The 24,522-nt window shown below is 39.2% G+C and overlaps 2 protein-coding genes and 1 gene segment (V, D, J or C); 2 read left to right on the top strand and 1 right to left on the bottom strand.

Moving 5' to 3' along the window:
• LOC114687105 (immunoglobulin lambda-1 light chain-like) overlaps positions 1-24,522 on the top strand; it is an 826,243-nt gene that overhangs the window by 181,457 nt on the left and 620,264 nt on the right. Inside the window, exons 1-2 of one of the 6 annotated variants that reach the window (XM_037209852.1) lie at positions 1,740-1,817; positions 1,925-2,244. The exons of 4 other annotated variants lie outside the window; for them this stretch is intronic. In XM_037209852.1, the coding sequence (XP_037065747.1) occupies positions 1,775-1,817; positions 1,925-2,244 (363 nt within the window). In that variant the 5' untranslated portion in view covers positions 1,740-1,774. Of the gene's footprint in view, positions 1-1,739; positions 1,818-1,924; positions 2,245-24,522 lie in introns of those variants that run through there. One more of the 6 variants, XM_037209850.1, reaches the window with a different exon arrangement.
• LOC119088814 overlaps positions 1-24,522 on the bottom strand; it is a 622,476-nt gene that overhangs the window by 266,584 nt on the left and 331,370 nt on the right.
• On the top strand, positions 8,009-9,438 carry LOC114688639 (protein GUCD1-like). Its single transcript, XM_037209864.1, has one exon. It carries the CDS (start codon positions 8,183-8,185, stop codon positions 8,783-8,785), a length of 603 nt encoding a protein of 200 aa, XP_037065759.1. The 5' UTR covers positions 8,009-8,182; the 3' UTR covers positions 8,786-9,438.

The raw sequence follows: 24,522 nt of genomic DNA, 5'->3' as shown, positions 1-24,522 counted from the left end.
CACAGTTAATACAGAAAATACTTGGAAACATTTCCATATAATGTTTGACACAGAAATCATCAAATAGAAGTATACAATGTTGACAGGAGGCAGTACATTTATAATTTATAACCCCAAATGTATTTATAAATTAGAAATGAAAAGATCTACAAATGAAATTATGAAGGTTCACCAAAGTCATTTAATCTGTCAGTTTCTCATTCATTTTTATGTCTTAATAATATTCTATTGTATGAATAAGCCACATTTTATTTCTCTCCAGTATTTGATAGCTATTTGAGTTGTTTTAACTTTTTTACTATTAGCAACACACTGCTGTAAACCTTCATGTACATGTTTCATAGGTGCACATTTTCAGTAGTTTGAGGTTATATTCCTAAGGGTAGAATTGTTGAGTAACAGAGTAACAATGTTTTGCATTTTGATCAACCACCAGACTGTTTTGCCAAAGTGGCACACCATTTTACAATCTCACCAAATCCTTGTTTTTAAGGCTCTGATTTTTGTACAAAAGCATTCAGTCATTCTGTCAGACCAAACCAGGAAAAGTAAGCTATAGTTCAGAGCTGTTCTATTCCATTTACTATGCAAAGCCAATCTTGGCATTTGCAACTCTCAGCCCTTTTGAGTATTCTTGCAGTGTTCACCTTTTCCTCCACCACTTTTTTTTTCTTCTTTTTTTCTGGTTTATTTCTATCTATAACAAATGTATAAAAAAATCCTCCATCAACGCTGCTGATAGCAGCAGAACTTTGAGAAATATACCTTTGGTTTGCCTCAGAAAAGAAACACATATTGTACTGTAAAGTTTATAAAATTGGTGCAAAACATTGTAATAATGTTACAATACCAGTTTTAAGAGTTCAGTGACTAATGGGGAGCCATCAAGGGAGTCTTGCAGTATAATATTTACCATCATAGATGCCAATATTCACATTGTGTCTCTGTGGGTCAATCTGCTGAGGAACCAAGTAGAGAGAGAGAAAAGCCTGGCCTCTTGAGCATTCCAAGAAGGAGCTCGTGGAGTAAATTTCTCTGTCCTCAGCTTCAGTGGGGAAAGCCCCTGAGTAAAAAGATCCTATAAATACAGTCTAGCAACAGTGGTTCTCAAACTTTCTAATGCTTAGACACCTTAATACTGTCCCACGTGTTGTAGTGACCTCCAACTATAAAATTATCCATTGCTATCTCAGAACTGTAATTTTCCTCCTTTGTGTATTATAATGTAAATATCTGATCTACAGGATATCTGATCTATGACTTCTATCCTGTGGGGGTCCTGACCCTCAGGTTAGGAAGCACTGGTTTACATAATGTTTCCACTGAGCAGAAGTAAACAAAACAAAAGAGGTAATGTAAAATCAGCCTCAGAGGAGGCAAATTCTTCTGTCATTGATCAGAAAGTGTTTGATAATCACAGCCTTGGGAGAAGTCACATGGTGGACAGAGATATGGTAGACCTGAACCTGCTCAGTGGGGTCTGTAGATGACACTGAAGAGTCTGGAGACTCTCAGCTAACAACACAAACATCTGCCTTTTTGTGTTGTCCTGCTCAGGACTCAACAGGCCCAGCAGCTGGGGACAATGTGGTCCCTTAAGCAGCCTCAGGCAGGAAGTGACACCCAGGCTCTTGAAGGCACACACACCTAAGAAGGGATTTGGTTGACTAAGAAAAATTTGCATGAAGGGCCCTGTCAGTTCTCTGGGAACTGTTAAAGGATTAGAGAGACCTGCACCATGTCTGTCTCAGCAGAGCTCAGTGGTGTCTTTACCATGGCCTGGACTCTTCTCCTCTTCTTCCTCCTTCATTGTACAGGTCAGGAATCCTCTGCACCCTGATTCCATTTCAGGGAAACCATCTGATAGAAGATAGATTGCTCTGTCTTCTCTCACCATGGACATGATGTGTTTCTCTATTTTCAGGGTCTTTCTCTGAACCTGTGCTGACTCAGTCACCCTCAGCCTCTGCCTCCCTGGGAGCCTCAGTCAAACTCACCTGCACGTTGAGTAGTCAGTACAGCACCTACACCATTGGTTGGTACCAGCAACATCCAGACAAGGCTCCTAAGTATGTGATGTATCTTCAGAGTAATGGAAACCATGGCAAGGGGGATGGGATTCCTGACCGCTTCTCTGGCTCCAGCTCTGGGGCTCACCGTTACTTAAGCATCTCTAATATCCAGCCTGAAGATGAAGCTGACTACATCTGTGGTGTAGATGTTACCATTAGTGGACAATACCAGTGAACACAGTGAACTAGATAAATGAGGAAGCAGGACAGAAACTGTTTTACTCTCTTGCTACCAAGACTGGCCTATGATTATGAGAAAGAACATCTGAAGTTCTGAAATATCACACTCATTGCATATTCTCTGCTTATTACTCTGACTGAGAGACCATACATCTATCAGGGTCTCTAAGGTTCTCCATGTTACCTCACCAGTGTACACAGGAATGTCTGTTGTTTGTAAGATGCCTTTCTTGTCTCATGATCAAGGATGTGTTTTGTAACTCCAGCAAATTACCAAAAAACACAGCATATGAACATTTAACGTGGCAGTGTGATTGAATTCCCAGAGAAATGCATAATATACAACAGCCACAGGGGCTGATATTGAATGTACATGACCTTTTCCATGTCCCTCTCGACATTCCCTCTTGACCTGGTAAGCCTACCAGAGACCTGGAAGGAAGAACAAAGCAAACACCATGTGGGTTAGTCTCTGACAAGCTTCTTACATGACCTTGCCATATCCCCCTTGAGTCCCTCCCTTCCTTCACACCAAAGCCGTTTTTAGAATCTCACTTTAGCTTATAAAATAACCAAAAAAGTTACAAGAAACCATGTATAGACAGAAAAACACAAAAGTCCTACAAAAGGCTCCTGTTTTGCTAGGATCTGGGCTTCATTCTTTTGAAAAGGAATTCAGAGAGAAGTGACCAGAAGAATTAAAGTTGTTCTCCTTGAGAATACTCTGAAGCCAAACTCATTGGTCAGAACCCCACAGCAGCAGATCCTACAATCGGCTTGGAGGTTCCATTGGGTTTGCCAACCTTTCTGAGTCCTTACTTGGAATGGCATAACTTTTACTTTTTCTTCCTTTTTGGTTCTTTCTTTCTGATGGTGACCAGAGCCTAAAGCCTGCTTTTTCTGGTGTTTTGGGCTTCCTCACTCTTCCCCTAACACTCTACTCCCTCTCACATGGCTGTTTGTGTGCTGTATTAGGTACTCTTCTGTTGCTTTGATAAAACACCATGGCCATGGCATCTCAAAGAAATAAGATATTTTCACGAACTTATGTTTTCAGAGGGATAAGAATCTATGATGGTGGGGAAGTGGCGGGCACAGCAACAGAAGCAGAAGCTGGCGGATCACATCTCCAATGTCAAACAGATACAATGGTTCTGGTGCAAGTCTTTGAAATTGCAAACCCCAGTGACTACCTCCTCCTGCAAAATCACACCTTCTTTAACTTATTTAAATAACACCACTGACTTTGGACCAAGTTGTCAAATGACAGAACCTGTGGGGACATTCTCACTCAAATCACCATATCCACTGTGCAAGTGATCGCCATGCTAGCTTAACTCAAATGCATGATTTCTTTTCTTTCCCATCTTCATTCTCCTCTTCCAGGAAGCTGCCAAGATCTACAGCTTGTTTTATCTTGAGTGTTCTTTTTTAAGGTATAATAAAATTGTCCACAAGCTTAAAAATAACCATTTAGGGAAGGAGAGGGAAAATGAAAGTATAGTGGACGGGGAAAGGGAGACTGAAAGAGAAGAGGAGAGTGAATGGGAAGGGAAGTAAGACAGACAGACAGACAGACAGACAGATGAATTAATTCCATTAATATTTAAATTAATTTTGAAATGTGTCTTAATTTTGGTCATTGTGTTACTGATTTTTGTTGTAGTTTGCATTCAGTGATATTGCGTGTTTGGATAATTATGGCTTCTTAATTCCTACCACAGTCTCTGTGCAATGCCTATTCCTCTCCTGAGCTCAAAACAATGCTTCCACTATTTTTTTAGGTTTTTTTCTCTTACTTATAATTTTTAGGATATTTTTGTCATGGAAATTTTAATCATTTGAGAATAATTGTATTGGGTATATAACTCTAGGTTCACCATCACAGTCCTTTAGGCCTTGTAAAATATTGCCCCAAACTCTTGAAGGTTTGAAAGTTTCTATTGATAAATTGGCTATTTTTATGATGGATTTTCCTTTATATGTGACTTGAATTTCTTTTATTGCAGATCTCATATCACTTTCTTGGTTCTGTAACTTAGTGCTTTAGATTATATGCCATGTTTTTTGTTTTTTTCTGGTCATGTCCAGTTGGTGTTCTGTGAACTTCTTTTATTTGTATGCATATGTAATTGCTTAATTTGTAGAAATTTTTCTCTGTAATCTTCTTGAAGAGAAGATCCAAGCCATTAATTGGAGATTCTTTTCCATCATATAGGCCTATAATTTGAAAATTCAGTTGTTTTCACTTGTGTCCCACATTTCTTGTGTGTTCTACCATAACTCAAGTGTGTTTGGATAAATATAATCTTGTCCAGCAGTCACCTTATTGCATAGGGTATTGACAGTCCTGCTTTCTAAACTTCTAAGTTGCCAGTGTAGTATTGATGCTGCTAACACTTTTATAGATTTCTCTATTGTTTGCAAATGAACTAATTTTATCGATCATTTCTGGTGTTTCAAAAAATGAAATAGAGAAAAGTGATAATCATGGTGTGGTTTTTCATGCTGGCATCCCAGCATTCAGAAAGCTCAAGGAGAAGAATTAAATGTTCAAGGTAACTGGAATGTAAATGCATTTCTCTTTATCAAAAACTTGGAATAAAATAAAAAACAAAAATACGTGTACATTTGATCAAAATTAAATAGACTCTATAAGATATGTGCCAATGTATACACACACACACACACACACACACACACACATATACACACATATATGTTTGTAACAATAAAAAAGTAGATATCATGATATTGGGAAATGGGACTTGGGAGGAAGAAACATGGAGAGAAAGGGGAGTGAAGTAAATGCAGAGCTTATTTATGAAATTCTCAAACATTATTAAAATAATATATAATTTACTATACTATTTTACTATTCCTGAAATTTTCTAAGTTCCCTCCCCAGGTTTCTGCCTATATCCTGGAGTAACACTGTCATGTGTCCCTTAGAATGTGATATATATATGCTTACACATGTGCATACACACACACACACACACACACACACACACACACACACGCACAAGGTTACATGAGAGAGAGACAGTGAGACAGACAGAGAGAAAAAGAGAGAGATACACACACACACGGAGAGAGAGAGAGAGAGAGAGAGAGAGAGAGAGAGAGAGAGAGAGAGAGAGAGAGAGAGAGAGAGAGAGGTGAATTTCAAACCTGGAGTTTAGGAACACATACTGTCCTGCTTCCCTACACACTTCTGTGTTCTAACCCCAGGATGTTGGAGTGAGTCTTTAAAGGCTGAACTCCCTGCACCTCTTCAGGTTTAAAGGGTCTGGTGTCAGACAAAGAAGGAAGTTACTGTTCTTAACTCTTCCACCAGCAGGGGTAGCAGGGTAGCACTCAGGAGCAGGCCAAGGGGAGACTAGGGAGGACAGCAGAAGTTGGAGAGTGATGCTAGGACAGGGATTTGGCCAGTGTAATTGTCAAGGGACAGTTTTTGACAGTTTTTGGACTGCAGTGGTTACTTTCAGAGTGTCATATAAATCAGTATCACTCCAGGAAATAGACAGAACCCACGGCAGTGTGGTGGACTCAGCCAGGAAATACTCTGACATATTGCAGTACCAGGTGTGAACCTGGGTAGCTCCATCATGGCTGGCAGTCACTGGTGAGAGCACTCTGAGTCCAGCTCATATTGAGAAAACTGACCCCCTAGGGCCTGTGTCTTTCACTCAGGATTAATGTCTCCTGCCTATGGTTCACAGTGGCCATGGTTATCTAGCCATCATCTGTCACTTACCTTTCTCTCTTTGGGACTCCAAGAGCAGCCTGCTCTTGGGTTCTAGCTTTCCCTCCCATCTATAGGCAGATTTGCCATTAAACTGAAACACCTGGACTCTAGTGCAGTCTGATGTGGGGACCGTGGGCATTAGGGGACTGTCCTTGGATGAAGAATCCACAGCTTTCTTTGCAAATAGTTTGAATGATCTGAACACTTACCTGACTCAGAGCACACCTGTAACCCTGGCTGCATTGACTCAGTGTCAGCATTCTTCCTGATGGGAACCCTGACCGACCACCTTCCAGAGCTCAGCTCTGCAAACTTGATCCTGTGTCTTTCACACACATAAGAACTGAACTGTGCTCCTCAGGAAGGTGTTATTTATTACACATTATCAAGCCACTTGTGCAAAGCTCCCTGTGCAAACTTTAGAAGGAATTCCAGATGCTGGATGCTAGTCTCTTCTAAGAAGAAGTAGAGGCAACAGTGGGAGCAGACTCCATAGGAGAAATGATAGGGGACTTCTGATGACCCCACAAAACACATGTTTGTATAAACAGCTGGTTCCCCACAGGAATGTATTTATCACCAATTCTAATAACACAGGACTACATATTATGGGAATGAAAAGGATTGATCACAAGTATAGCTTGGTGGCCCAGAGAAAGCAAGGATAATGAAGGTGGCAGGCCACATCACATCTTCTGCTGAGTCAGATGTCATGACCAAGTACACACCACAGACAGGATATTGGAAGCTGCACAGCCATGCTAAGTATAGATCATCAGATTTAGAAGACTATCATGGAAAAATTCTGGCAGGGTTATTGTGACCAGCGAACACAGAAGATTAGGGTGATTTTCTGAGCCAACGGACTCCAGAATGAGTTGGGGCTCCACTCCTCATCATCAGTTTCTACAGCAAAGCTTCTGAGGAATCCCAAAAGGAAAGTCAATTTACACAGCCTTCAAATATCCACTGCCTCAAAATACTAAAAGAGAATGAAAGGCCAGAGGAGTCCCATTTTTCTGTAATTCCCAAGACCCAGAACTCTGTGGAATCTCTACCATGACCTGGCCCTTCCTCCTGTTTTCTGCACAGGTTACCTATCCAGATTTGGTCCCAACTTTCAGCCTGCACAGTACACTAATGGCCAGCCCTGAGCCATGTGTCCTTATCTGGTTGAGTGACTAGTTGGCCCTAGAAAGGGCATACTTAATAACCTCAGTATCGTTCTCTTTTCTTTCAGCCTCCTATATACTGACTCAATCTCCCTCAGTATCAGTGTCCTTAGGTCAAAAGGCCACAGATAATTATATTCACTGGTACCAGCAGAAGCTGTGCTAGGACCCTATGGTGGTCATATAGCAAGATAATACATACCCCTCTGGCATCCCAGACATCCTCTGGATCCAGTTCAGGAAACAGGGTTACCCTGACTATCAGTAAAGCCCAGGCCAGAGATTAAGCTATTACTCTCAGTGTTGGGATAACACTAATCATGCTCAAAATAACATACAGATGAGGAAGTGAGACACTACTGTGACAGTGGCAACTTGTTTCCTAGATTAACTTGCAGAGTTGCTTCTCTGACTTTTGCCAAGAATTTGTTTTCTGATGCAAAACGACCAAGCCTACATGATTAAGTGGCATAAATTTTATGTGATGACCTTCAGATTCCATCAGATAACAGACTTTATTTTGCATTTTTACAGGTTTTTAGGATATGTTCATTGTGCAAACTAGGGCATTTTGTTATTTATTGAGTTTTTCTTCAGTTTTTGACATGTTTCTACTTTGATTATATTCACACTCACCATTTCTCTCTCTGGTTCAATTCTCCCTTAAAAAATTTGTCAGGGTTCTTGTGAATTATAAAAATTCTTGGCTAGCACTATTGTTCTGGCACTGGAGAGGACGGGGGTGGGGGTGGGGGGTGGGGGGGCGGGAATCGCCGGAAAAAAATCAATCCTAGAAAGGAACATGGGGACCCACACTTACAAAGTGCGCCAGGGACGAATTGGGCGGTATCTAGGCTGGAGACCAAGGCTCTGGAGCGACCAGAAGCGAGGCTCGGACTAGGAATTTAAGCTTTGGGTCTGGTCGCCAGCAGGGGACTTTGTGCAGCTGCCTGTGCCCATCATCCAGCAGCTTATACCATTGGGACTGTGGCCTGGCCTGCTCCAGGATGGTGCTTCGGTACCTGGGCCAGCTAGACGATGGGGAATTTGAAAATGCCCTGCAGGAGCTGCAGCTGACCAGGAGCATCTGGACCATCGACCTGGCCTACCTGATGTGCCACTTTGGTGTGAGACACCGCTTTTGTACCCAGACTCTGGGTGTTAACAAGGGTTACAAGAACCATTCCTTCTATAGGAAGCACTTTGACACGGAGGAGACCCGGGTGAACCAGCTGTTTGCACAAGCCAAGACCTGCAAAGTGCGAGTGGAGAAATGCACCGTGAGTGTGCAGGACCTCCAGGCACACCTGGCACAGGGCCACGTGGCCATCGTGTTGGTGAACTCCGGGGTGCTGCACTGTGACCTGTGCTCCAGCCTTGTCAAGTACTGCTGCTTTACTCCCAGTGGCCACCGCTGCTTCTGCCGGACCCCTGACTACCAGGGCCACTTCATCGTTCTGCGTGGCTACAACAGGGCGACCAGCTGCATCTTCTATAACAACCCAGCCTATGCTGACCGAATGTGCAGCACCAGCATCAGTAACTTTGAGGAGGCCAGAACCAGCTATGGCACCGATGAGGACATCCTCTTTGTCTACCTGGACAGCTGAGAGCAGGAGCCTGGCGTGTTAGGTCCTCAGACCCTCCCTATGTCCGACCCGAGCCAGACCCACTCAGGATGCCCCCACTCAGGGCTGCTGGGGCTGAGGTTCAGAAATGTAGTCTCGGCCCGTTGAACAAAGCCCTTGGGAACTTGGTGACTGCTCTGTCCACCAGTGTCATCCTGCCACTTACCCCAAACGCCTTCTCGTTGCTAGAGACAACCCAAGAGCACCTAAGGAGAGGATCTCTCAAGACCCTAAGTCTGACGCCAGCTGTGCCCAGAGGAAGCCCTAAAGTCTGAGCGCAGCTACACCGAGGCAAGGGGAGAGGCAGGATCCCCGAGAGAGCAGCGTGTTTGGGGAGAGCACCTCCAAATGCAGACTTTGGCTCTAAGCTCCATGGTGGATGGCGTCACTGCCCTCTCCTGCCTCCAAAGGACTCAGGACTTTGGGACTGATCACGAGGCCTTGTTACCATGCAGCATAAGCATACCTTATAGCCACTCTGAGGCTTTCTGACCCCTGGGATGCTGACACCTTCTTAGCGTCTAGGTACCCTCCTGTAGAATGGAAAGCCTTCAGGAGTGGGCAGGGCCAAATGGATGACAGTAGAGAGAATGTTCCAGGAAGAGGGAGCTGACAAGAGACTCCCCAGAGAGCCCCTGAAAAAAGCAATAAAAGTTTAAAGAGCAGGAAAATTAATGTCATTATTTTCAAAAATGGAGAAATTATTAAACATTGAAATGGACATAACTGATATTTAAAAATGAGAAATATAGTGTTTAAGATTATGAACAAAACTAAACTGAGTGATTGGCCAAAGATTAGACATTGTAAAATTAATGATCAATGGCACTAAGACACAACAGCAGAAACCATTAAAGATAAAGCTTGCACATATGTCGTGGTTATAGCTTAGTGGTGGAATACCAGCCTTCTGTAATATGTTAGGTGTAGACACATTTCTAGACAATCTTATTAAATAAAAAACACAAAGCCAAATATAGGGGTGAAAGCCTCAGAGATCAGGAAAACAGTGAGAGCCACCAACCTTACCCCTCAAGCTCTGAAGCCTCCAAAAAGAGAGCTACTTCCTGTCTACCTGTGCCTTTATTGTCTAGCTGTTCTGCCCTCTCATTGGCTCTTAGCCCAGCTATCTGACTTCCTTGTCACTGTCTGTCTGTACAGACCTCCAGGTCCCTATGGTTGGTACGGGGATTAAAGGCTGGTGTTACCATGCTTGGCTCTGTTCCCAGTGTGACCTTGAATACTCAGAGAACCTGCCTGACAAGTGATTAGATTAAGGACGTGTGCTACTCCTGGCTGACTTGTGTTTATGGCTTGCTATCTTCCCTGATCTCCAGGCAAACTTTATGTATTAACATACAAATAAAATATCATCGTATTTCCCCCTTTTTCTAATAAAAATAAAAAATAATAAAAGTTATAACTAATATAAGAAAAACTATATACATAAGTACAATAACTATATACAATATGTATGAACAATAAATACATCAACAATGTCTAGTCCATTGGCATTTGACAAATTCAGAGAAAATATTCCACTTTTTATTATATTTTGGTGAGTTCAAAATGTACCTGATTCACTTTATATGCTAACTTATATTATTAACAGAGAACTATCTTTTTTTTTCTTTTATTTTATTTTACAATACCATTCAGTTCTACATATCAGCCATGGATTACCTTGTTCTCCCTCCTCCTTCCCCCTCCCCTTCCCCCCAGCCCATCCCCCATTTCCACCTCCTCCAGGGCAAAGCCTCCCCCGAGGACTGAGATCAACCTGGTAGACTCAGTCCAGGCAAGTCCAGTACCCTCCTCACAGACTGAGCCAAGCGTCCCTGCATAAGTCCCAGGTTTCAAACAGCTAACTCGTGCAATGAGCCCAGGACCTGGTACAACTGCCTAGATGCCTCCCAAACAGATCATGCCATTCAACTGTCTCACCTATTCAGAGGCCCTGATCCAGTTGGGGGCCCCTCAGCTATTGGTTCATAGTTCATGTGTTTCCATTTGTTTGGCTATTGGTCCCTGTGCTTTATCCAACCTTGGTTTCAACAATTCTCGCTCATACAAACCCTCCTCTTTCTCACTAATTAGACTCCTGGAGCTCCACCTGGGGCCTAGCCGTGGATCTCTGCTTCCAGATCCCTCAGTCATTGGATGGGGTTTCTAGCATGACCATTAGGGTGTTTGGCCATCCCATCACCAGAGTAGGCCAGTTCCAGCTGTCTCTCGACCATTGCCAGCAGTCTATTGTGGGGTATCTTTGTGGATTTCTGTGGGCTTCTCTAGCACTTTGTTTCTTCCTTTTCTCATGTGGTCTTTTTTTTTTTTTTTTTTTTTGGTTTTTTGAGACAGGGTTTCTCTGTGTAGCTTTGCGCCTTTCCTGGGACTCACTTGGTAGCCCAGGCTGGCCTCGAACTCAGAGAGATCCGCCTGGCTCTGCCTCCCGAGTGCTGGGATTAAAGGCGTGTGCCACCACCGCCCGGCAAACTTAATTTTATGTGCATTGGCCTGAAGGTTTCAGACCCCTGGGGCTGGAGTTACAGACAGTTGTGAGCTGCCATGTGGGTGCTGGGAATTGAACCCAGGTCCTCTGGAAGAGCAGCCAGTGCTTTTAAAGACTGAGCCATCTCTCCAGCCCCCCATGTGGTTTTCATTTACCATGGTCTCCTGTTCCTTGTTCTCCCTCTCTGTTCTTGATCCAGCTGGGATCTCCCACTCCCACAGGTTCTCTTTCCCTGGACCCTTGCCCTCCATTACTCCCACTCATGTCCAGGCTGTTCATGTATATCTCAGTCATTTCTCTGTCATTTGGCTATCCCCATGTCTTACTTGGGGTCCTGTTTTTCAGGTAGCCTTTCTGGTGATGTGAGTAGCAGTCCAGTCCTCCTTGTTCCACAATTAGTATCCTCCGATGAGTGAGTACATACAATATTTGTCTTTCTGAGTCTGGGTTACCTCATTCAGGATGATTTTTTTTAGATCCATCCATTTGCCTGCAAACCTCATGATGTCATTGTTTTTCTCTGCTGAGTAGTATTCCATTGTGTATATGTGCCATTTTATTTATCCATTCTTCAGTTGCAGGGCATCTAGGTTGTTTCCAGGTTTTGACTATTACAAACAATGCTGATATGAACATAGCTGAGCAAGTGCTCTTGTGGTATGATTGAGCATTCCTTGGGTTATTGGGGAAATTATTAAGGCCACTCCACGTAGTTAAGAAGATATTTATTTAATGGCATAACTTACAAATTAAGGGATAGGTAGGTCTCGGGGTCTGGGGAAGGTGTATCCAAATCCAGCAGTGTTCTCTGGAGCTCTGCTCAGTCCACCTTCACTGTCCAGGGTCCTGGAACAGAGAGAGCACTGGTCCATCCAGATCTCGGGTCTCTAGGCACCTCCCCTGGCCCTGTCTCGTAGGTGTGACAGTTGCCAGAGTCTCAATGGGGGTTGGAACTTCCAGATCAAAGCTGGAATGGCTACCCACTACATTGGGTATATGCCCAAGAGTGGTATAGCTGGATCTTGGGGGATATTGATTACCAATTTTTTAAGAAAGTACCATGTTGATTTCCAAAGTGGTTGTACAAGCTTGCATTCCCACCAGTAGTGCAGGAGAGTTCCCCTAGTTCCTCATCCTCTCCAGCATAAAGTGTCTTCAGTGTTTTTAACCTTAGCCATTCTGACAGGTGTAAGGTGGTATCTCAGAGTTGTTTTGATTTGCATTTCCCTGATGATTAGGGATGTTGAGCAATTCCTTAAATGTCTTTCAGCCATTTGAGTATCCTCTGTTGAGAATTCTCTGTTTAGTTCTATACCCCATTTCTTAATTGGACTGTTGGTCCTTTTGAATCCAGCTACTCTGAACCTGCTAGAAGAGAAAGTAGGAACTAGTCTTGAACACATTGGCATAGGAGATCACTTCCTAAATATAACACCAGTAGCACAGACACTAAGAGAAACAATCAATCAATGGGACCTCTTGAAACTGAGAAGCTTTTTTAGAGCAATGGATATGGTCAACAAGGCAAAGCGACAGCCTACAGAATGGGAAAATGTCTTCACCAACCCCACATCTGACAGAGGACTAATATCCAGAATATATAAGGAACTCAAGAAATTAGACATCAAAATGACCAACAGAGAACTATCTTATAATGTCTTTCAAACTTATACACTTTCCACTTTCAGTTTCTTTTCTGAAATTTCTTAACAAGGAAAACTGTAACTACAACTATCTAATCTTCAACTCCCTCAGAGACCCAATAAGGAAATAATATTATCTAGTAAAACAGGAAGAGCAAACAAGTGACTTCCAAAAAAAGTGAGTTGACAGAAACAGCCAGCTGCATGGACAGTCACCTGAGGTTTCTCTGCAATGTTGGGATATCATCTTCAGCCTGTAGACTTAGCATATCTCACAGATTCATTTGTGAAGTAGGATGTACACAAGACTTACAGCCCACCCTCTTATTTGGTTCAAGTATTCCATGTACCAGATAATCCTGAATTCCACTAGTGTCCTGTCATGATTCAGGATTTTAAATTATGGAAATTGCTGGTGTTTTTGGAATTTGGCTACCTATTCTTCTTGGCTTGTGGATGGCTTCATCTCAGCATCCCATTCTTCTCCACATCTCATTCTTATTGGCTTGTCAGTGGCTTCATCTTGTTTATTAAATGCCAGTCTACCATTGAGAGGTTAGACACTGTTAGCCTAGTTACTCTTTCAAGAATAACTATTTCAGATACTGTTCCACTGCACACCAGAAGCTATTGGTTCACTGCCTGTTCAGCTGCCTTCAAAGAAAGGGGCACTGTACCTTTTCCAGATTACAAAGCCACTTCAGCCATGGTGCCATATTGTTCTGGCCTCAGAGGATGCCTGTTGCTAAAGCCACAACCACCCTTGTTTTGGCAAGGATTGGCAGTCCTTTGTTTTATGTCCTGTTTGTCCATTTTGGATAGCATACTATCAGTAGTCAATATGATGGCACTTTGTTGCCCAGTGGCTAACTTTTGCCACAGTGAAAGTTAACTCCATATGCAGTTTTCTCCAATGCTTATATCTTCTCTGAAGTATATTGGTACTGCCAGAAGCCGACATGTCTCATAGTAATAAAAAGAGAAAAAATTCTAAGTTATTAAAACATTTTAAATGCCATATTTTGTAGATATCTGAAGGGTTTGAAGATGACCTGTCTATCCAAAATAGATCTCTGCTTAGCTTTGAAAACATACCTAATATGACTACAAGTTCGATTATAATGTCTCACTACTAACTTTCATTTCTTTATATCCTAATAGTTGGTAATAATAACATTCAAGGATTAGCAAATTGAATTACATTGTTAAATGAACTATATAAGTACAATATCCTGAACAAGATTAGAAATAGACATACAGCATTTTCTAACAATATCTCTCTCGTAATATATATATAATTTGTATACAATATGTAAAAATCTAATCCAATGTAAAGTATTTAAAACTAGTAGTTGTCTTTTAAAAGTAGATTCAATAATAACTTAGATTTGATTGCTTTGTCCTTAGTATGATCAGGACTCCAGGGACATGTTGCCTTTGGCATCACTCCTGGAAAACTGGTCCTTTGCAAAGAACTTTAGTTTGCTGAGTCTCTAGTGACTTTTAATTCACACTTATGTTGAAATTAAAGTCCTGGCCTAAACAGGACTTCTAATCCTTGCTTAAATTTAGAAGGAGACTTGGTACTTGAAATTGCATTTCAGGGACCTGTTATTTGATTACTTTCTTTCCTCAAAGACCATACAATTGACCAACAGTAGACTCCTACAGCAACATATTGTAAAGGAGCCTATTCAAAAGTAAAGACCAGTGTAGAGAGATGTGTATTAAATTAATATACAAGAGAGTCATGTGACAATCTGGATAACTAAAATAAATTATGGGTTATGAAAATTGATGCAATAAAAACAAATCATGATATGTATCATATAAGAATATTATTTGAGTAAGATGGAAAATGTGAAAGAGATATAGAACATGTGTCTGAAGCTTCTTATAGTGTATAGAAAGTCTATTTTATACTTGGAGTTTGATATGGAGGTGTTAGCTCTGTGTTATACACTTTATACCATTTTAAAACAAATCCATGGACATCAAAGTGTCATTACTGGTAACTGAATTAATCATCATGCCTCATAGAAAGAGGATGAATGGAAGATAACCCACCAAGTGATATCCAAGAAAATACATCTGGATAAAATTGAAAAAACAACTCCAATTTTGAAAAGTGAGCTCAATAAAGAGGTAGGCATAGTGAAAAGAAAAAAAGTTAGGATGAAGATGAAGTTGAAAAATTCAGTATCAAATTTATAAACCTCAGAGAAAGACTTACAAGTATATGGATCAAGTAGAAGGTAGAATATTGGGACTTGAAGATGAATCAGTGGAATTGGGCCACTCAAACAAAGAATATAAAAAATTTAAAACAAATAAATAAAAAGACCATTCAGAAAGTATTACACACTGTGAAAAGACCAAATATTTGAATCACGATATATGTGAAGTGGAAAAATACCAAGTCAATGGTACAGACAAAATCTTCATTGAGATCATGAAAGAAAACATAGGCTACTTATAGAAATACATTCTCATAGAGATATTAGAAGCACATAGGACACAAAGAGATAGGATCAGAAAAGCAACTCCTAACATCATGTGATACCTACAATACTAAATATATGGAATAAAGAAAGAGTTTTTAAATTTATAAAAAATGTTTACAAGTAACACAGAAAGGAAATTCCATCAGATTCTCAATGAAGATTCTAAAAGCAAAAAGACCCAGGAGCAATGTACTTCATAATCTTAAAGATCATGGATGCCTACCTAGACCACTCTACACAGAAAAATTGTGTGCCGCAGTAGAAAGAGAAAGAAATACTCCCTATGATGCAAACACACTAATAGAATTCATGTCCACCAAACAAGTCTTACAAAAGATACTAGAAACAGTACTTTAAACTGAAGAGTTCAATAAACATAGCTAGGAGTCTATAGAAAGAAAACAAATGAAATTATAATTGTTGAAATAAAAATATTATTGAGAACACAAACCCAAAAACTCATCAATCAAATTGCAAAAATTATATTAATAATTTTAAATATTAATGAATTCAGCTCCCCAATAAAAAGGTATGGGTAAATTGAGTAGATTAAAAAACAAATCCTGTCTTTCTGTTATCCACAAAACACTCATCTAACCTTCAAGGATAGGCAGCACCTTAAAATGAGAGAATGGAAAATTATTAATACTAAATGTGACCAGGAAGCATGGAGATGTCATCATCCTAGTATTCAATAAAAGATATTTCCCACTAAAAGCAATCAGAAGAAATTTCACAAAAAAGCCTAATATTGGGTGGAAGGAAATGAGTTGAACCCAACTCATTATTGGTGGAAGAGGTCAATACCCTACTTTCTCCAGAAGACAAATCATCTAGATACAAATAAATAAGAAAATATCAGAATTAAATGAAACCATACACCAAATGTACTTAATATATATCTAGAGAATATTCCACCCAAACAAGAAATATATTATACTCAGCAGTCTGCAGAAATGTCTATAATATAGACCACACCTGTGACAGAAAACAAATCTTAACAAATTCATTTAACTTGAAGGAGTCTTGTATCCTGCCTGAACACAGTAAAACAAAACTTAAATTTGAAAGCAAATAATTATTCAGTGATTTCACAATTCTGTGTGAAGCAAACAGTATATAAAGGGCCAAGGAAGAAATTCAAGAGTGAAAAAACAATACTTGATTAAAAAGAAATGAGAATACATCACAACAAAATCTCATGGATAAATTAAGAGGAGTTCTAAGAGGGAAATTTATACCAATAAATACCAGTATTAAAAATCTACAAATCAATGACAATATTAAAATTCAATAATTTGGAAATACAAATATAAGTGAAACCACAATGTAGTACATAGAAAGAAAAAATAAAAACCAAGAAATAAATTGATGAAATAGAAGCTCATAAAAAATGCAAAGAATCAACAAAATCAAGAACTAGTCTTTAAGAAGATAACAAAATATAGAGAAACCCTTAGACCAAGCAAACAACAACAAAAAAGAGATGACCCACGTTACCCAGAATCAGAGATGGCAGGAAACAATTACAAGGGCCAGGAAAGGAATTTGGAATTCTTTAAAAACTATTGGAATAGAAAATCTAAATGATGTGGACAAAATTCTAAATTTGTTCAAATTGGAAAATTTAAGCTAAGAAGAGATCAAGATCTTAGAGTCATAATAAACTAGGAAAATCAAAAGTGGCTGGGTGGTGATGCTGCACAACTTTAATTTCAGAACTTGTGAGGCAGAGGCAAACCAAACTCTATTACTTCGAACACCTTTGTCTACAAAGTAGTTCCAGGACAGCTAGAACTGCGGAGAAACCTGTAGATGTAACCAACCGTCTTACTAAATAAGAAACACAGACCCAGTGTAAAAGAGAAAGCCAAGAGGTCAGAGCTCAGAGCTAAAATCTCACCCTTCCTCCTGTGGTGTCCCAGCTTCCCGAAAGAGAGATATTTCCCTGTGTGTAAGTCATTTCATAGTCATTCTGCCTTCTCATTGGCTGTAAACCCAAACACGTGACTGCCTCGTCACTGTCTGTATGTACAGCCCCCCAGATCTTAAAGGCATATGTCTTCAATGCTGGCTGTATCCCTGAACACACAGAGACCTACCTAGCTCTACTATCAAGTGCTGGGATTAAAGGCGTGTGCCACCACCGCCACACTCTGTCTATGGCTCTAATAGCTCTGGCACCCGGGCAACTTTATTTATTAACATACAATCAAAATCACATTTCAGTACAATTAGAATACCACCACATCTCCCCTTTTCTATTTTAATAAAAAGAAAAAAAGCAAAAGGTTATAACTAACAAAAGAAAAACTATATACAAAAGTACAATAACTATATACAATATATACAAGTAATAAATACCTAAACAGGTATTTGACAAATCGGAGAAAATAATTCCATTATCTATCCTATTTTGGTATATCCAAGATATATCTAATGCACTTTCTATCCTAATTAATTTGCAACTATAACTAACTAATCTTCAACTCCCTCAGAGACCCAAGAAGGAAATAATATTAGCTAACAAAAATAAAAACAGGAAGTGCATGTAAGCAACTTCCAAAAAATTTGTGAGTTGACAGAAACAGTCAGCTGCCTGGACAGTTACCCGAGGTTTCCACAGTGTTGGGGCATCATCTTCAGCCTATAGGCTTAGTGTATCTGACAGATTCATTTGTGAAGTAGGATGTACACAGGTCAACAGTTCAACCTCACATTGGGTGAGAGCAGTCCATGTACCAGAAACACCTGAATTCCACTAGTGTCCTGTCATGATTCAGGATTTTAAATTCTGGAAATTGTTGACAATTTTTTAATTCAGCTGTCCATTCTTCTTGGCTGTGTATATATGGCTTCATCTCAGCATCCCCTTCTTCTCCACATCCCTCTATTAAATGCCAGTCTACTATCAAGAGGCGTGAGCTTTCAGATGTTGTTCCATTGCACAACAGAAGCCATCGGACCTCTGCCTGTTAAGCTGCCTTCGAGGAAAAGGGCATCATACCTTTTCCGGATTGCGAAGGCCACTTCAGGGATGGGGCCATATTGTCCTGGCCTCAGAAGATGCCTTTTGATAAAGCCATAACCACACTTGTTTTGACAAGAATCAGTAGTCCTTTGTTTCCTGTTCTGTCTGTCCATTTTGTCCTGTTGATTCGAGGATACTTTGTTGTCCAGTGGCTAACTTTTGCCACAATGAAAGTTGACTCCATATTCAGTTTCTTCAATGCCCATATTTTCTTTGAAGTAGATTGGTACTACCAGGAGCCGACATGTCTCAAAAAGGAAAATTTTCTAAGTTATTAAAACATTTTAAATGCCATATTCTGTAGATCTCTGAAGGGTTTGAAGATGACCTGTCAAAAACATCTCTGCTCAATTTTTAAAACATATCTAATATGACTACAAGTTCTATTGTAATGTCTAACTAATAGTTGGTAATAATAACATTCAAGGATTCAAAAATTGCATTACATTGTTAAATGAATGGTATAAATACAATTAGAAATATACATATAGCATTTTCTAACAATATCAATTTCAAATTTGTATACAATATAAAACAATCCAATCCAATGTAAAGTATTTAAAACTAGTAATTGTCTTTTTCTATTCTTTCTTTCTTTTTTTAAAACAAAAACCTTAAATCTAATCTCCTTTGCTTAGCCTTTTTCCTAACCCTTGACAAAAACTTGTATCCAACCCCCCTAAACATTGAAAATTATCCCAGACCCAAAACTCATTAATCAGACCAAAAAACCACCCGCCTCACACCACCTCTTTGGGAATGTGGGCGTCGTATTCTTAAAATTGCTTCCTGCTGGGTATGGGCGAAGTTTTCTTTATCCTGAAAGAAAAATTTTAGGTTAATTGTCAAATTCTAGGAAAGGTAACTATATCCTTCATTATCCAGTCTGTGTAAATTGCCAAAGTTCAGGGTTTATCTCAAGTCCTTATTCAAGTAGTCTTTGAGACTGGATCATCTCACCTAGTCATCTCAAAATTGCTCTGAGCACCTTGTAGTTCAAAGCTGATCTGTAGATGATGTTTGTCAGCTTAATGATATTATTATTGTCCATGTGGAATTGTTGTTGTTGTGGGGCCCCATCTTCTTCCTGGAGACTTCAGTTGATGTTAGGCCTGGCCGTGATTTCCTGCAGAAAACTGATAAGAGACTCCAACACAAAGATATATATATATGCAGCTTATTGAAGCTTTTTTCTAGAATTAGTTAGCATTCTATATGACCATTCATATCTTAACAAAGTTTAAAATGTATAAATATCTATATATATTAATCTTGTAAATTTTGATATAAAATTTATACTTTAAGAAAAGTTTAAAGAATCAGAATAGAATCAAAGAGTTGAGATTAGTAATAGAATAGTCCCTTAATTAATTTGGCTTTTGTCCTGTCCCATAGCAGAAGATGGCTCTTTTATTCTGGCATGATACAGGGAGTTTGCATTTTCCTTTTAACAACATGCTTGAGTTTAAAGAAGGAGAGAGCCATTCTCCAACTCCAAAGTCAGCTTTAAATTTTATATGAACTGGGACTATTAGAAGACCAATAGTGTTAAATATTTAGAGAAAAGCAGAAACAAACATTTAAGAAGACATAAAATTTTTTTTAGATTATATATACCCATAAGCCTATTCGCTCTGTTTCCTGGGATAGATGATTTGTCCCTTTTCTTCAGTAGTCTCATTTGTCTTGTGTTTTTTCAGATTCCTTAACCTTCATTCTCCTAAAAGACAAAAACAAAAACCTTTCCCCAAGACTAATTTTGGGGATGTTTCCTTTTGGCAAGTTATTATCTGATTAAATGAAAAGGCATGTGTTACTGGTAGAAGTTAGTTTAAATTGGATGTTCATGCTGATTGATGAACTATCACTTCCTCTAATTAAGAGGTCTCTCTTGTTCAAATCGAATCTTTATCAATTTTGATGGTACCCACAGCTTATCTTCTCCTGTAGAAACAAAAGCAAAACCTCATCCCTAATGTAATACATACCCGGTTTCCATTCTGAGGTCAGCACATACTTAAAGTATATAGGCTGATTTAATTCTGTAGTTTTTTTCTATTATCCAATGTCTCTCTGCAGCTGTTGTTCCTTTGTCATTGGCAATGAGAAAATTCAAAGTTAATAGAGCATTATACAGTCAATTTCTGGGGGTTTTTGTTACCCCTTTCTGTTTATTTAGCATATCCTTTAGAGTTCTGTTTGATCTTTCTATAACTGCTTAACCTGTAGGATTATGTGGTATGCCTGTAATATGCTTTATATTGTAATAAGCAAAAAACTGTTCCATTTTAACAGAGACATATGATGGAGCGTTGTCAGTTTTGGTATGTGCAGGTATACCCATGATGGTCATAACTTCTAGCAAATGAGTGATTACAGAATCAGCTTTTTCAGAACTCAAAGCACTTGCCCATTGAAATCCTGAATAAGTATCGATGGTGTGGTGTACATATTTCATTTTCCAAATTCTGCAAATTGAAACACGTCCATCTGCCAGATTTCATTCCTCTGAGTACCCTTTGGGTTACATCCTGCTGGTAATGGCGTTTGATTGTAGAAGGAACAAGTAGGACATTTCTTTACTATTTCTTTGGCTTGTTGCCAGGTTATGGAAAAATCCTTTTTTAAGCCTTTACTATTGACATGATGTTTCTTTTTAATGAAATTCTGATGCCTCCAGCACATTTCCTATCAATAATTTATCAATCTCATCATTGCCTTGTGCTAGAGGGCCTGGCAGACCAATATGGGATCGAATGTGAGTTATATATAAAGGATGATTCCTTTTCCTGATTGTATCTTGTAATTGAATAAATAGTGAAGTTAATTCTGAAGCATCAGGGATAAATTCTGCAATCTTAATATGTAACACCACTCTTTCAGCATACTGAGAGTCAGTTACTATGTTGAGAGGTTCTGAAAAATCCATTAATACCAACAGAATAGTATACAATTCTGATTTTTGAACTGAATTATACATAATCTGAACCACTTTACTTAAATTTTCTGATTTGTAACATGCCTTTTCTTCTTTGTTGGCATCTGTATAATATGTACGAATTCCAGATATGGGTTTTTGCCATACAATTCGAGGCAAGATCCAATCAACTCTCTTTATAAGATCAATTCTATCGCTTTGGGATATTTGCTGTTAATTTCTCCCAAAAAATTACTGCAAGCTCTTTGCCAAGGTTCACTTTCTGTCCATAATTTTTAATGTCCTCCTTAGTTAATGGTATGACAATTTCTGCTAGGTCTATTCTTGATAATTGACGAAGTCTCAATTTTCCTTTGTGAATCAAGTCAGAGATTTTATCCACATAAGTTTTTAATTTTTTATTTGGTTTATTTGGTAAAAATATCCATTCCAATATAATATCTTCCCTCTGCATTAATATTCCAGTAGGAGAACGCCTAGAAGGTAAAATAACCAAAATGCAATCCAGCTTTGGATCAATATGATCCACATGCCCTTCATGCACTTACTTTTCTACCAAGGCCAATTCTTTCTCAGCTTTGGGTGATAATTCTCTTGGACTATTTAAGTCCTTGTCACCTTCTAAAGTTTTGAACAAATTAGTCAGTTCATCATTTTTTACCCCAACAATAGTTCGTAGATGAGAAATATCTCCAAATAATCTTTGAAAGTCATTAAGAGTCTGTAGTCTATCTCTCCTAATTTGCACCTTTTGGGGTCTAATTTTTTGTAGCTCTATTTTATATCCTAAATAATTAATAGAATCTCCTCTTTGTATTTTTTCAGGAGCAATTTGTAATCCCCAGCAAGGATAAATTTTCTTTATTTCTTCAAACATTCTTTCTAAAGTATCTGCATTTGAGTCAGCTAGTAAAATATCATCCATATAATGATAAATTATAGATTTAGAACATTTTTTACGTATCACTTCTAATGGCTGTTGTACAAAGTATTGGCACAGAGTTGGGCTATTCAACATTCCATGTGGGAGGACCCTCCATTGAAATCTTTTAACTGGTTGAGAATTATTATAAGTAGGCACTATAAAAGCAAATCTTTCTCTGTCTTTTTCTTGTGAGGGTATTGAAAAGAAACAGTCTTTTAAATCAATAACTATGAGAGGCCATCCTTTTGGTAACAGAGTAGGCAAAGGCATCCCAGATTGTAGAGAGTCCATTGGCTGAATTACTTTGTTAATTGCTCTAAGGTCTGTTACCATTCTCCATTTACAAGATTTCTTTTTAATAACAAATACAGGAGAATTGCAAGGGCTGGTTGATTCTTCAATATGCTGAGCATTTAACTGTTCTTCTACCAGCTCTTCTAAAGCCTGGAGTTTCTCTGTTGTTAAAGGCCATTGCTGGACCCATACAGGCTTGTCTGTTAACCATTTTAAAGGTAGAGCTGTTGGTTTCTTTGGAAGATCATCAGTTGTTGTGCCCTGTTCTTGTATAATATGGATGGCTGGTGACCACTCATTAGAACAATATCTTCTAATATTTCTCTCAGTAACATGTGCTAGTTTATGATTTGTTTCTGAGATTGGAGGGATGTTAATCTGAGTATTCCATTGTTGCAACAAGTCTCGACCCCACAGGTTCATAGTTATGTTAGCCACATATGGTTTTAATTTTCCTCTCTGTCCTTCTGGACCTATACATTCGAGCCATCTTGCACTCTGTTTCACCTGAGATAATGTCCCAATTCCTAACAGTTGAATGTTTACCTCCTTAAGAGGCCAAGTTGGATGCCAAAATTCTGGTGCAATTATGGTAATGTCTGCACCTGTGTCTACCAGACCAGACAACAAAACACCATTTATTTTTATTATTAATTTTGGTCTTTGTTCATTAATAAAAGGTTGCCAAAAATTTTTCTTTATGTTTTCTTCTGAATTTTCTATTCTCTCTGTTTCATCATCCTGACCAGCATGATTTATTCCAATAGGCATTTGGTTATTTAATTGCTCCGAGGAGGGATTTCCTCTATGGCTGCAGGAAAGGTTTGAACTGGATTTGCAATGGAAGCCTGTGCGAGGCCCTTCTGGGAGTTTCCCGAAGACTGAGGCAAAGGATTACCCTGTCTGTCCTTTGTTGATCTACATTCGTTGGTCCAGTGTTTTCCCTTACCACACCTTCTGCATACTCCAGAAGGAAGGGGCATTCTGTTGCCATTGTTCCTTGAAGAAACATCGTTTCTAGGAATGACCTGTCTACAGTCCCTTTTCAAATGTCCTTGCTTTCCACATCCAAAACATCTAACACTCCTCAAACCTTTTGAGATTACTTCTCCTACCCACGTATCACCATGCTCATCAGCCTCAACATTAATTGTGTCTCTAATCCAATCTTCCAAAGGTGCAGATCTTGCCCTTAATGGCCTGATTATTCTTTTGCATGCTGCATTCACATTCTCAAAGGCCAAAAATTCAATTATTGTCTTACTAGCTTCTGAATCCGAGATCATTCTCTTTACTGCTGAATCCAGTCTTTGTAAAAAAATCTGTAAAAGACTCTTTTGGGTCTTGCATCACCTTTGTAAATGACTCGGATTTTTTTCTTGGTTCCTCAACTCTGTCCCATGCATTCAAGGCTGCCGTTCAACATAAAATTAGGGTTTGGACATCATATAAACATTGTGTTTGTACTGAAGCATATCGACCTTCTCCAATAAGCTGATCCTGGCAAACTTGTATTCCTTTATCCCTCCATTGTTTTTCTATGTTTTTAGCCTCATCCTTAAACCACGTTAGAAATTGAAGTCTCTGGCTGGGTTCCAGAACAGCTTGTGCAAGGTCCCACCAGTCCTGTGGTACAATCCTATTATATGTTGACCAAGAGTTTAACATTTGCTTTACATATGGGGAATGCATGCCATAAGATACTTAAACCTTTTTAAATCCAACATTTCAATTGGAGCCCAAATATTTTGTGTAGCCATTTGATCAGGCATCTGCTGTATGGTTACAGGATAAATTAAGGGTGACTGTGTGAAAACAGGCTTTATTTCTGTAACCTTATGATCCAGACTTGAAACAACTATACTGATAATTTCT

This window comes from Peromyscus leucopus, chromosome 12 (assembly GCF_004664715.2).
Source record: "Peromyscus leucopus breed LL Stock chromosome 12, UCI_PerLeu_2.1, whole genome shotgun sequence".
Taxonomy (NCBI): domain Eukaryota; kingdom Metazoa; phylum Chordata; class Mammalia; order Rodentia; family Cricetidae; genus Peromyscus; species Peromyscus leucopus.
This window is presented reverse-complemented; position numbering and strand designations above follow the sequence as displayed.